General features: G+C 32.9%; 1 protein-coding gene across 1 annotated transcript in view; it reads right to left on the reverse strand.

The window, feature by feature from the left end:
- The window catches only part of DCAF1 (DDB1 and CUL4 associated factor 1), a 110,325-nt gene that overhangs the window by 48,483 nt on the left and 46,522 nt on the right, over positions 1–15,320 (reverse strand). Inside the window, 3 exon segments of the mRNA XM_074283362.1 lie at positions 3,526–3,639; positions 5,256–5,329; positions 13,714–13,790. Coding sequence (XP_074139463.1) covers positions 3,526–3,639; positions 5,256–5,329; positions 13,714–13,790 — 265 coding nt within the window.

Raw genomic sequence — 15,320 nt, forward strand, 5'->3', positions numbered from 1 at the left:
GGAAGAGAGATAGATTTGGAAATTAGGGCATTGTAAAAACAAAAGTTATCAATGAAACAATTAAACAGGTAGCCCTTTGTTCCAAGGGAAACGACAAAGTTCTTTTAAGGACTCTAATAGGATATCCAATCCAATACTCTCTACTAGTTTATCTCTTGGCCCAACTCATTGCCCATTTGTAGTATTTGATCAAAAAGCATGAGCTCTTTAGACTGTCTAAATGTAAATCATTGTCTGGACAACAGGAACACTTCATTTAATTGGTTTTTTTCCTCTGTGAGTGATTGGGTTAAACTCTTTTAAGGGGTGAATCTGATCTAAAAGATTCTGCTGCAGTGTTCCAAAATTTAATATAAACAGTACAACCAACAAAGTCTATTAAGAATAATGGAGGACCTATTTCAAAATCCGATTCTTCTTATACAGCAAAATAACTATATGGATATGTATACATATGTTGTATTTAACATATACTCTAACACATTTAACATGTATTGGTCTACCTGCCATCTGGGGGGAGAGGGGGAAGGAGGGGAAAAATTGGAACAAAAGGTTATGCAGTTGTCAATGCTGAAAAATTACCCATGCATATATCTTGTAAATAAAAAGCTATAATAATAATAATAATAATAATAATAATAATAAAAGAATGGAGGACCTCATCTAAAAGGAATACTCCTATGACTTACACTTTGTGCTCAAAACCTCCATTACAAAAGCAAAACACAAAAATGGCAGTTTTTTGTTGCACTTGTTTTTAACAGAGATGAATTCACCTACAAAGAAACTTGCTTACTTTTGAGGTATGCAGGAGGGATATCTTATTGGAAGAGTCTAAATCGGTATTTTACTCTAATGAATCAAATGTTTTTCAGTCAACAATCAATAAGCACAATGGATTCTTGCTTTTGTCACATCTTTCAATCAATTGTTTGATGGTAAATATGTGGTCTAATATGGAATTTCACTTATAAGAGCCTATTTGACCTCTGCTAATATCCTCCTCAAGTATGCCCTTAAAAGCATTTATAGATTATTCTTATAAAAGGTATGTATGGGACAGCTAGGTGGTACAGTGGATAGAGCACCAGCCTGAAGTCAGGAGGAATGGAGTTCAAATCTGATCTCAGACACTTAACACTTCCTAGCTGTGTGACTCTGGACAAGTTACTTAACCCCAATTGCCTCAGCTCCTCCCCCCCTCCAAAAAAAAAAAAAAAGAAAAAAGAAAAGGTTTGTATGGATGGGAAAGTAGATTTTCTTAGTCACCTTTTTTTCGGGGGTACTGAAGACAGAAATTTTTCCTATGCCTTTTGTATCTTTCCCTCTTCAAATACTGTAAGAATCAATCTTTCAACGTCCTCATGATCATACAGTCTCCAGCAGCTGCTTTATCCCATCTTTATTCTCTTCAGTGCTACTTTCTACATCTTCTATAAGCACATCTGGAGTTATGGATGTTCAAGTCCCAAGTATAATTACTCCCTTGATGGAGAAGTGTTATAAAAAAAAAAAAAATCTTTGCAGATCTTTTTAATTAATGTATTGTCTTCTTTCCAGTTTCATTTTTAAATGCTTTCAGGATGATTTTGCTTAGCTGAATCTCTTGCCAAACTTTCTTTAAATTGGTTTTTATGAGGTGATAACTCCAACCAAACTTCATCAGATGATTTTAGAAACAAGTTTATAATTCAAATTGGGATTATATTTGGCTGCTATCACCATTTGACCAAGAGGTGAACTGTTTGCTAAGACACTTTAGTGTCATTTAGTCTACTTGAAAGCCTGTCAATACATTCATCTAATTTATGCCTACTACTGAGATTTTCAGATTGCTTCATCTGACCCAAATTTAAATCTTGCTTTCGAGATAATAATAGCTGAATATTTAGGATAAAATACCTGTCTACTTTGACCAAAGTCTATCATCAGAATTTTTGTAATGATTGATAGACAAACAAACATGCTATTTATTAAGTAGTTACTATATATCAGGCACTGTTTTAAGTGCTGGGAATACAAATATAAGCAAAAATACAGTCCTTGCCCTCAAGAAGTTTTTATACTAACAGAGGAAGATTAATAACTAAAAGGGAACTGAAAAGGGGTAAACATAAAAGTGAGGGTCCAAAAGGAATCCAGGGAGTTATGAGCTGAACTAGATTTGGAAAGAGCATAGCTTACTTCATGAGAGCTAAAATCCATAAGAAAACAACAGAAATTTATGAATGTAATTCTTTCTCTAACAGATAATTACACAAATGATAAGAACAGATAATCCTCAAAATAATTACAAATTCCACAAATTATCAATAACATTTAAAAACTTCATAAAAAGTGTTCAAATTCTTTACGAGTCAGAAGAATAAAAATTAAAACAACTCAGATACCACATTCAGATTATATTAGAAAGATAGTCAAAATGATAAAATTTAATCCTGGCATGGTCTTATAAAAACGGATATATTATACTGATTATGAACATACACCATTGGTGAAATCCATTTGGAAAGCAACATGTAATACAAGCACTACAAAATTTTTCACACCTTTTGATCCAATAATTCCACTAGTAAGACTATATCCTATAGATATTACTGATAGAAAAAAAAATTGTATAAAAATATTTTTCAAAAAAAAAAATTGTATAAAAATATTTCTCATATCACTTGTATTAGCAAAAATCTAGCAAAAAGCATATGACTAAGAATTATGTGATTTAAGTGGCTTAAACTATAATATGATATAATAAAGGAACATTAATGTGTCATATACAAGAAATGAAAATAGTGAAAAACACAAAGAATTATGGGAAGGCTTATATGAAGCCAAAAAAAAAAAAAAAAAAAAAAAAATTAAAAAATACTGATTAAGAGCACTGAGCCTAAAGTAGGAAGACATTGGCACTCATGCACACTAGCAGTGTGACTCTGGGCAAATCATAACCTGGTCTACCTCAGTTTCCACATATGTAAAATGTGAATAATAAGATTATAAGGGCTTAACTCTGAGGGGTGTTGTGAAAATAAAACGAAATATTCTTTGTATAGCACACTGCAAAACTTAATAAATTCTGAGAAAAAACTATACAGAAAAAAAAATTTCAAGATTAAATAATAGAATGACACTATAATATTATATTCAATATACTTTTTTCCCCTAAAAACAAATAACAAGTTTAGTTTACCGTAAGATTTTTTTTAGGCAACTAGGTGGCATAGTAGATAGAGCATTGGTCCTGGAGTCAAAAGGATCTGAGTTCAAATTTAGCCTCAAACACTTTACCCTTATCAGCTATGTGATCCTGAGCAAATCACATAATACCAATTGCCTCGCCCCTCCCCCCCAAAAATTGTTTGCATGAGTAGTCTTATTAAGATTAAATTTATAACTTTTTGAAATAAGATGTCTAAAAACATTAAAGCAACAGATTTTGTCAAGCAAAATCTGTGTACATTATAAAGAACATAATGGTATAGAATTTTAGAAATTCCCAAGTTATACACCTTTCTTTAAATTTGATACCTTTTCTTGAAAGACAACAGCAGTTTCCAGCCCAGGCATGATATCTAATAAGAGTCTACAAGCAGCAGTGTTCAAAGGAGGCTCTCTACTTGTCATCACATATGCATTCACCAACTGTTAATAGAAGTAAAGGAATAATATTAGTTAGAAATTCAATGTAGGCAAATTAAGGCAGTTGTAATAAATTCCATCAAAAAACTATGATAGAACACTCTCATCAAAACCTAACCTTTCAATTACTAAAGGCTGCATTCAGGTCTACAGCATTGAAGAAGTTAGCTGAGAAAACACATCTTTTACAACAGTGCCCTCAAAATATAATAACATGAAATACTTATAAAGATAAAAAAATTACATGATGAAAGATAATTTTAAAAATGTCAACTAAGCAACTATGGAATAGGACATACAAGAGAAATGGGCCAATCATGTAAAAGAGAAATTCCCCACTCAGTTATCACAAATGTCATATACATATGAATATTATGGAATATTATTGTTCTGTAAGAAATGACCAACAGGATGATTTCAGAAAGGCCTGGAGAGACTTACACGAACTGATGCTGAATGAAATGAAAAGAACCAGGAGATCATTATATACTTCAACAATACTATATGATGATCAATTCTGATGGATTTGGCCATTTTCAACAATGAGATGAACCAAATCAATTCCAATAGAGCAATAATGAACTGAACCAGTTACATCCAGCGAAAGAACTCTGGGAGATGACTATGAACCACTACATAGAATTCCAAACCCTCTAATTTTGTCCGCCTACATTTTGGATTTCCTTCACAGGCTAATTGTACACTATTTCAAAGTCTGATTCTTTTTGTACAGCAAAACAACTGTTTGGACATATATACATATATTGTATTGAATTTATACTTTAACGTATTTAACATGTCTTGGTCAACCTGCCATCTAGGGAGGGGGGAAGGAGGGGAAAAATTAGAACAAAAGGTTTGACAATTGTCAATGTTGTAAAATTACCCATGCATATAGCTGGTAAATAAAAACTATTAAAAAAAAACAAAACAAAACCAAAAAATGTCATATATAAGTGTTAGAAGACTATATATCAAGAGATCCTTGGCAATGACTAATCAACAACAACAACCAGGGTCTCTGAATTCCAAATAAGTTTATATTAACAGATTTACAAAAAGGATAGAATGACTAAAACTTCTTGTTTTGCAGTATAGCATAATTCCAATTCACAAGACAGATCACAGGGCAAAAAAGTTAAATAAATAATTATTGAAAACAAGGCACTATTAAGGAAAAAAAAAAAATCTTTTGACACTTTTCAGGTCAATGCTTTTACAAAAACATATCGACTCTTAAAAAACAATTACAATGAGCCACACTTCCTCCACTATTCTTTACCTTGTAACCCCAGGAATAGAGAAGTGATGTAGATACCCACATGCTTAAATCAAACATCTTGTCAAACTAAAAAAGAATCTTGGGATGAATAAATTTTAAGATGAATGAGAAAATAACTTAGCAAAAAGCAAAAAACTATGTATAAATTTACTACCGGGGAAACTCATTTAATACTTTTCTTCCAAATAAACTAGCATTGTATAAAACAAATCCATCCCCTCTAATTCCCATTTGGTACAAGCTAAGTCACTAAGATAAAGTAAATTGATTACAAAAGATAATAAAATTATAACATTTGTTGACTATAATATAAAGAAAAAATAAAAAGCAAACCTACTGCATTCATGAAATCATCATTCTTGAAGAGTATTCTCAATAAGTGGCCCAACATACATTCTGGATCAGCTCGCCCTGCAAAACAAAAAGGGGTAACAAAGGTTTGAATTAGCCATTCCATTTACTTCTACATAGTCAGAATCTTGGAAGGAGACGAAGAATAGTGATAAAAAAATTTTTTTTAAAGGAAAGCAGGGAGAGGAGAAGAGATGGGGGGGTTAGAACAGAAAACTAAAAAAAAAAAAAAAAAAAAAAAAAAAAATTTGACTGGATTTCAGAAGTAATTTATAGTCAGTCAATTCAATAAACATTTATTAGGGTCACACTGCCAGGCCCTATATCAAGCAATGGGAGTACAAAAGCAAAATACAATCATTGCTCTAAAACTCACACTCTAACAGGGAATACAACATGCAAACAATTATGTTCAAACTGGATAGATACAGGATAAAGTGGAGAAGACCAAAAGAGGAAAGGAAAATAGATTAAGGAGAATCAGGAAAGGTTTCCTATAGAAAGTGAAATTTTATCTGGGAATTCAAGGAAGAAAGGAAGCAGAAAAAAGTGAGAGACAGAGAGAGAGAGAGAGAGAGAGAGAGAGAGAGAGAGAGACAGAGAGAGACAGAGACAGAGAGACAGAGACAGAGAGAGAGAGACAGAGAGAGACAGAGAGAGAGAAAAAGGGTATTTTAAAGGGAAATTTCTGAAGTGTACCATGTTATTTTTCCAGTACTAAATGTGGAATCAGAGAATCTGAATTCAAATATTACTTTATTTCACTTATTTCACCTGTGTGACTCTGGGCAAGCCATATAACTTCTCTGGGTCTCTGATTTTTTTTCAACTGTAAGATAAGAAAGTTGGACAAGGTCTTGCTCAGGATTCCATTACAGCTCTAAATCTACGATCTTATAAATTCTGGTCTAACAAAAAATAGAGTTGAGGAGGCTGTATTATACGACTTTAAAAAAAATTATTTAAATCCTCCAGCCAAATACTAGGTTAAAACAAGGTTAAAGAGACTTTTGGAGGGGCACAAAATATACAACTGGAAGAAGAGGCTAATTTCATGACTATCCTTCCTCAGGGGGGAAAAAAAAATTTCCAAAAAAATCACCAGCTAATTTGGTCACCAAGTTCTAGAGAGATAACAGTCACTGACATATGACTTTCTTATCTACACTCTTGAGTATGGACAAAAAAGAACAAGCTGTTGATTTAGATTATGTGTAATAATAATAATTAATAATAATTCATACTATTTTTAATGTACATCAGACACTATACTACACATTTTACAAATGTTATCTCATTTGATCTTCACAACTACTCTGAGAGGTATGTGTTATTATTATCTCCATTTTCCTGATGAGTAAATGGAGGCAAACAAAGGTTGTAACTTGCCCAGGGTACACAGTGAGTGTCTGAGATTGAATTTGAACTCAAATATTCCTGACCTCAGACCCAGGGTTCTATACCACTGTGCCATCTAATTTCCCCTAAATATGCCCAAACTAAGATTTTAAAAAAAGGTGGCTTTTTTTTTTACTTTTAATAATCACTATTAATTTATTAAATTAAAATTTAATTTAATTTATTTAATTATTTAGTTTAATAAAGACCATCATTTTAGTTTCCTTTTAGGACTCAACATGACAAAACCTCACTGACAATTTAAAAAAAAAAAAAGAAGATTGGAAGCTACAAAGAGTAAAGTTTTGTTATTGACTATAAATGTAAGTCACAAAAGTGTATTAGAGAAAATAAAAATCAAAAACAAAATATTTTTAAATGCAAAAACCTTTGAGATCATTTAATCTGACTCAATTTTTACAAATTAAAAAACTAAGCTTTCATGTTTATTACTATTAACAGAATTAACAGAATGACTAATTTTAAAATTTTAAAAGAAAAAATATTCTGCCCTTTTTCCATTTCTCATATTTTGATCATATCTCATCACACTCTGAGGCATGTACTGATATCAACTAAATGTATTTTCATTTCTGTAAAGTTACATAAAAAACTAGTCAAAATGGTCTAATATGAATCTTTTGGGTACTCCCATTTCAAAATGTCTAATCAATCTACTTGTACTTGAGAATAAAACTAACAATGTCAAAAATGCCAAAAAATTAAATGGTTAAGAAATTACTTTTTCTTTCATAGTTTGCATTTTTATTCCTATTATTCACAAAATTCAATTTTAAAAAATGGAAGGTATAAAACAATGGGAAGGGGTCCCAATCTAAAGTCGGAATCTGCCTTCAAATCCTGGTCTTATCCATTTATTACTTCTGTGACATAGGACAAGTCAAAATTTCTATATACCTTGGTTTCTTTCTTTTGGGGGTGGGGGGAGAAAGGAGAAAAATTGAAATAAAATTACTTGCGAGGGTCACATAACTAGTAAATGTCTGAGGCTAGATTTACTCTAGTAAATGGTGGGTGCTTCTGACTCCAGAGCTGGTGCTGTCTACTAGCTGTGTCTCCCTTTTTTCAGTTTCTCTTTAAAAATGAGATGGAGACTTCCTAACTTTCTTTCCTCCTTCCTCATCAACAGAAATAACAGCCAGAAGACTCAGGGGGGTAGAGCCAAAATGGCAGAATAAAGACAGAGCCTCACCTGAGCTCTCCCAAATTCCCCTCCAAACAACTTTAAATCCCTCAAAACAAATTCTAGAACAAGAGAACAAATAAAAGGATGAGGTGAAATTATTTTCCAATTCAAGACAACTTAGAAGATAAACAGGAAAGATCTGCCTCATTGGGGTGAAAGTAAAATGCAACTGATACAGGCTGTATAAGCTAGCAGCAAACTGGGGGGACGATGGCATAAAATGTGGTAATTTCCAGAGCTCTCAACCCACAGATAACAAGGGAATCAAGCAACTGGTCAGGAGACTGTGAGAGACCTTTCACTGACACTGAGTGCAGAATCCCAGCACATTTCCAAATAGAGTTACAAGTAGCAGTCCCAGGATGAGGATGAGCACTAATACACTAAAGTATATGGCCACAGGGCAGTGGGAGATCCTAGTCACAGTTGCAAGATGGAAAAGAATACTTGTGGCCACTCACAATCTAGACTATAGGATAGAAGAAGAGTGACTGACTACATCTTCCCTTATAAGAATCATACCACCTTGGAAGAATTGAAAACTTACCTGAAATTTAGGACAGTACCCCTCTATCCCAGGACCAGTGTCCAATTTTAACATAAAGTTATGTCAAAAAAATAAGTTGGGAAAATGAGCAAGTCCAAAAAGGAAAAAAAGAAGAAGAACCTGCTGGTAATGTTACTATGATGACAAAGAAGATCAAGACATAAACTCATTAGAAGACAACAAAATCAAAACAGCTATATATAAAGCTTCAAAGAAAAATGGGAATTGGTCTCAGGCCCAAAAAGAATTCCTGGAAGCACTTCATAAGGAGCTCCTCAAAATCAAATAATAAGATCCTTAGAGGAAAAATGAAGGAAACAAATGACAATCATGGCAAAAAGCCACAAAGAATCAACAGCTTGGAAAAGGAGACACGAAAAGTGCACTTTCCAAAATTAATAAGTTAAAACGCTACAACACCACAAAATTCACTCGAGAACAAATTCTTAAAAAGCACATTTTAACCAATCAAAAAAGATGTGAAATTTACTTTTGAAGAAAACAAATCCCTGAAAACTAGAATTGTATAAATGGAAATGGAGACATTAAATCTCACTAAACAAAATCATTCCTTATGAATTAACAATAGGGCAATTGGAAGGTATCAAGAAACAAACAAAATAAAAATCAAAAGATAATAGGAAATATCTCATTGGAAAAATAACCTGGAAAACAGATCAGAGAGAAATTATTTAAGAATTAAATGATTTTAAAAATCACTTCCTTAAAAACATATCAAAATGAAAACCCTAGGAATATTACAGACAAAATCCAGAACTCCCAAGTTACAGAAGAAACATTGCAACTAGCCAGAAAGAACAATTCAAATATTGTGGTGCTACAGTTGGGATAACACAAGCTTTAGCAGCTTCTACATTAAAGAATTGGAGGGCTTAAAATATAATATTCTCAAAGGGAAAGAAGATAGGATTACAACCAAGAAATAAATACCCAGAAAACCTCAGTATAATCCTTTCTGGTGGAGGAGTGGAGGTAGAGGGGAGAATGGGTGAAAGGAGGGAGATATATTTAATGAAATAAAGGACTTTAAAGTATTCTTGATAAAAAGACTAAATAGGAAACTTGACTTTCAAGTCAAGACTCAACGAAAGCATAAAAAAGGTAATATGAAAGAGAAGATATAAGGGATTCAAAAAGATAAACTGTTTATATTTCTACATGGGAAAAGGATAACTGAAAATCCTATGAACTCATATCAAGTATGGGATGACATCTAAAAAAAAATTAAATTAAATTAAATTAAATTAAGAAGAAAGAAGGATGCACTGGGAAAAGGGGTAACGGAGAGATTGGAATGGGATAAATTCTCACATAAAAAGCGCAAAAGAGCTTTTACAGTGTTGAGGAAGGTGGGTTTAGGATGTGATGGACAACACTTGAGCCTTATTACTCTTATTCGAATTGTCTCAAAATGGGAATGGAATACACACTCAGTTGGGTACAGAAATTTAGCTCACTATACAAGAAAGTAGTAAGGAAAGCAAATAGGAGGAGGAAGGCTGAAAGAAGAAAGGGCAAAATGGGAAAGGCAGCAAAGGAAGCAAAACTTTTTAGGAGGGACACAGTGAAAGGAGAGAGAAAAAAAAAATAAACAAGAGAGGAAAAACATTCTTTTGCAAGCCTCTGAAAGCTTAGAATTTTTGAATTGTAAGGACCTACTCACAGATCACTCAGTTTAGACTTGTCATGGCTGTCTAGTGGGGGGGTTGTGGATATAAAGTGATTTATGCAGAGTCAGAACCATGTTTACAGAGTAACTGACAAAAAATATTTTACAGAAAGTTTCTCTGATAAAGGCCTAATTTTTCAAATATAAGGAAAACTGAACCAAATTTATAAGAATACAAGTCATTCCACAATTGATAGTCAAAGAATAAATAGACTAGTGATGGAAAGAACCATCCATATCCAGAGAGAGAACAATGGAGACTGAATGTGGATAAAAGCATAGTATTTTCACCTTTTTTACTGTTGTTATTATTTGTTTGCTTGTTTTTTCTTTCTCATTTTTTTCTCTTTTGATCTCACTTTCCTCACGCAGCATGACAAATGTGGAAATATGTTTAGAAGAATTGCACATGTTTAACCTATATTGGATAACTTGCTGTCTAGAGGAGGAGGGAGGAGAGATGAAGGGAAAAAAATTTGGAACACGAGGTTTTATAAGGTGAATGTTGAAAACTATCTTATCATGTATTATGAAAAATAAAAAGCTATTATAGAATAGTCAAAGGATATGAACAGGCAATTTTCAAAAGAAGAAATAAAAGATATCTATAGTTATATGAAAAATGGTCTAAATCATTAATAATTTAGAGAAATGCAAATTAAAATAACTCTGAGGAACCATTTCCCACCTATTATATTGGTTAATATAACAAAAAAGGGAAAATAACATACTGGAAGGGATATGGGAAAAATCTGAACTTAAAGCATTGTTAGTAAAATTATGAACTGATCCAACATTCTGAAGAACAATACAGAACAATACAGCACAAAGGACTATAAAATCATGCATAGCCCTTTAACAAAGTCATACAACTACTAAGTCTGCATCCCAAAAAGATTTTTTAAAAAGGGGGGAAGGGGAAAGGATCTATCTGTACAAAAATATTTGGAGCAGATCTTTTTGTGGTGACAAAGAATCAGAAATTGAGAGGCTACCCTATCAATCAGGGAACAGATGAATCAGCTGTGGTGCATATAACTGTGATAGAATAGTATGCTATAAGAAATGAGCAACAGGATACTTTCAGAAAATCATGGAAAGATTTCTAGGAACTGATGCAAAGTGAAGTGAGTAGAACTAAGAGAATAGTAATAGCAATGTTTTATGATGATCAACTGTGAATGTCTTAGCTATTCTCAGTAATACAATGTTCCAAGACTGTACAAATGAACTTAAAATGAAAAAAATTATCCATCTCCAGAGAGAGAATTGATTGGAGTCTGAATGAAGATCAAAGCATACTTTTTTAAAACTTTGTTTTTCTTAAGGGTTTTTTTGTCTTTGTTTTCTGTCACAAAATAGCCAATATGAAAAACTGTTTTGGATGATTGCACATGGATAGCCTATATTAAATTGCTTGTCTTATCAATGAGAAGAATAGGGAGTAAGAAAATTGAGAACGCAATTTTTAAAAAATTAAAAAATTGTTTTTACTTGTAGTTGAAAAAAATTTTTTTAATGAAATGAGTTGGAACTAGAGAACATAACCTCTAAAATCCTTCCAGTTCTAATATAATAATAATATTATGTAAGCGGCTTGAGGAAAAGAAAGTTTTATTTTTTTTTGTATCTCCAAACCCTAAAATATTACTTGCACATAGTAGACACGTTTAAAATGTTTAATGAGTTAATTCAACTAGCATTCTATTTACCAGACTTATATTCTGCATTTAAATTTCTCCCAAATCTGAGACTTTTAGGAAAATGATAATAAAAAGTTAATAGTCAATAGTTCTAACTACTAGGCAATGGAAGAGAAAACAACAGCAGCAACAGCAATTAACAACAATGGTTAGCAATATATAGCCCTTTAAGATTTAAAAAGTGTTTTACAAACACTATTAAATTTTATTGTTACAACAACCCTGAGAGATAGGAATTATTATTTCTGCATTACAGGTAAGGAAACTGAAACAAAGAGCAGTTAAGTGGCTTGTCCAGTGTCATCCATTTAATAACTGTATAAGGCAACATTTGAACTCAGGTCTTCCTGAGTCCAGCAGTGTGTCCATTTGCATCACCTACCTGCCTCTAAAAACAGCAATGAAGTTCCCTATAACTAATAAAACTTCAGGATCTATACCATCAGACTGAATTACTGTGAGAGCATTTAGTAGAAATGTCACTGAAATCTATCTATTCTTTGACCAATGCTACCACTATTTGGCAACATACTAAGGGAGGAATTGTGAAGTTCCATTACAATTTGCTGTTAAGTCTTTTCTGTCCTGTCCAATCATTTGTGACCCCATTTGAAGTTTTCTTGGCAAAGATACTAGAGTGGCTTACCATTTACTTCACCAGCTCATTTTACAGATGAAGAACTTGAGGCAAAAATAGGATAAAACTAATTTCCTAGGATCACACAGCTAGGAAGTACCTGAGACCAGATTTGAACTTAGGAAGATGAATCTTCCTAACTCCAAGCCTACCAACTCTATCCACTGTGCCATAGTGGATTATAATTAGCCCAAAATAAAAACCAAAATTACTATAAACAGTATAATCTAGCAGAGAAAGCTTTAGAATCTAAAGAGTCAAGAGATATGCACATTCTTTTAGGATCTATCACCAACTACACAACTTAGATTACATTATTCAACATTCTCTTGCAAAGCCTCTCTAAATGCCTAGGATTTTGAGCTGTAAGTTCATGATCACAGATCATTCAGTTTAGCCTTCTCATTGTTGTCCAATGGGAGTTGTGGAAACTAAGTGGCTTATGCAGAATCAGGCCCATGTTTCAGGACTGTTTCTTGAATTTCATGGCCAGCAGTCTTTGCACTATATCCCAAGGATGCTGCTAGACTTTCTGTAACAATACTGTACATTATAGTAACATCTTACACTCTTGAGACAAATGCCATGACAGCAGATGTCACAAAATATTTTATCTAAACTTTGTATCAACCTCATGTCTAGCACACAGTAGGCACTTAATGTTTATAATTAATGTTGTTATAGAATAAATGGTTGCTTTGTTGCCAAAGTTAACCAAACCCTAAAATATTCAAAATGTCATTATCTAAAAAGCATAATAGCTTATGGGGGGAAAAACAAAGAATGTGGGGGGAAATTCACTGCACAGATTTTTTGGGGTTTTCAGGGGAAAAAACCAAAACAAAAAACAAATTTTAAAATTTTTCATACATCCTTCTACATAAATCAAATATGAACCTTTTATGAGCCAATCAGGTTAAGCAAAGTTTCTAAACAATGCTTTTTGAGCTGTAAAAGGTATCCTACCTTCAAAGGGTTACAACATGCTTCTGTTAAGCATTACACATGCTTTTTTTCCCAAAAAAATTTACTATTTTTCTTCTCCCTTCATTTTTACCATATTTCAAGATTTCTAGAAACTTTGCAAAAATCTAAAGACACTCCCATTTTCCTCAGAAACAAACTAGGCAACATGTGAATTTGATATAAACTAATCAAAGTAATTGGGAAAGGCAATTTAATAATATGCAACATTTATTTCCATCGGCAGGTTGCTTATATTACAATGATCAAGACACAAGAAATCAGGAAAAAGATCTTACCAGGATGTCTATCATCAAATGGATCTGGATCTCCCTTACGATATTCTTCAGTTTCTTTTTCAATCAACTCTGACATCCTAATACAAAAGGAGAAAAACATTCTAGTCATAAACTGACAATCACACCAAAAATGCAACTTCCCCTATGACAAGCAGTCAACCAATTAGAACATAAGCTCCTTCAGAGTACTGATTTTTTTCATTCTTATTATTTGTATCCCTAAAGCCAAGCACAGTGCCTGAAACATGGCAAGAACTTAAACTTATTGACTGATTGAAATCACATTTGTAAAAAGAAAGCCCCTAAATAGGAAAAGGGGAAATTTCCTGATATATATATATATGTGAATATTTTTCATAAAACATTAGCCTACCATTACAGTGAGACATAAGCAAGATTTGTCGCTTCTTTTCAAACACAAGCATTATAGCACTGAAGCAAACATATAAGAGCAGGGGGTTTTTGTCCAAACCACTTTAATACAACAATAAAGCAAGAGCAACACATTCAAATAATCATTTTTACAAAAAAAAAGAAAAATAAGGGGCAAACTCCAAGAATCAGGAAAGAACAGGAGCAAATTGGAAAAAAGAATCACAAGCTAAGATCCAGAAGTGCAACCAGAAATTAAGAATGATCACATTTTTCTGAGGTTAAAAAAAAAACTTCAAATTTACCATTTAAAAAATTTTAAGTTGGGGAAGCTAGGTGGCGCAGTGGATAGAGCACCAGCCTTGAATTCAGGAGGACCCAAGTTCAAATCTGGTCTCAGATACTTAACACTTCCTAGCTGTGTGACCCTGGGCAAGTCATTTATCCCCAGCCTCAAAAGAAAAAAAAAAAAAAATTTAAGTTGAGGAAGAATAGTAAAGTAACACTTGAAATTCAAACCTCAATTGAGCCTCTTTAGAAAAGATAAGAAATCAAGGGCTTGCTAACCCTGAACTCTACAATAATTGCCACACTAACTGGTCTGGACCCACAGATAAAAAAGGAATTCAGACTTCCATAGTTTTAGATAACATAATGCATTGAGACCCTTTTTAATCCATTCCTCCTACTTCTCTCAGCACAATATCTTCAAATTATGATCCAAGAGTGTTACCAAATTCTGACAACCAAGGGAGTCAGTAAGGAACAAAATAACATAGGTAGACTATGCTCTATCTACTACATGAGCCTTAACTCTCAAATTCCAATGAATACCCATGATTTTTCCACTAGTCACTACACTGACCTCTGTTTAGCCAATCCAAACAAGTTTTGCTAACTTCCTAATAGATACAGATTTTTTTCTTCACAAAAACTATAATACCTGCAATTATTGGCATCCCAAGGAAACCATAAAGGAGGGAAAAAGACTCACATGTGCAAAAGTGTTTGTAGCAGCTTTTTTTGTGGTGGCAAAGAATTGGAAAATGAGTAGATGCCTGTCATTTGGGGAATGGCTGAATAAGTTATGGTATATGAAAGTAATGAAATATTACTGTTCTATGAAAAATGACTAACTGGATGATTTCAGAAAAGCCTGGAAATATTTGGATGAACTGAAGCTGAAAGAAACAAGTAGAACCAGGAATACATTTTGGATAATTACATATGCAAAT

The sequence above is a fragment of the Sminthopsis crassicaudata genome, chromosome 1 (genome assembly GCF_048593235.1).
Source record: "Sminthopsis crassicaudata isolate SCR6 chromosome 1, ASM4859323v1, whole genome shotgun sequence".
Lineage (NCBI taxonomy): Eukaryota > Metazoa > Chordata > Mammalia > Dasyuromorphia > Dasyuridae > Sminthopsis > Sminthopsis crassicaudata.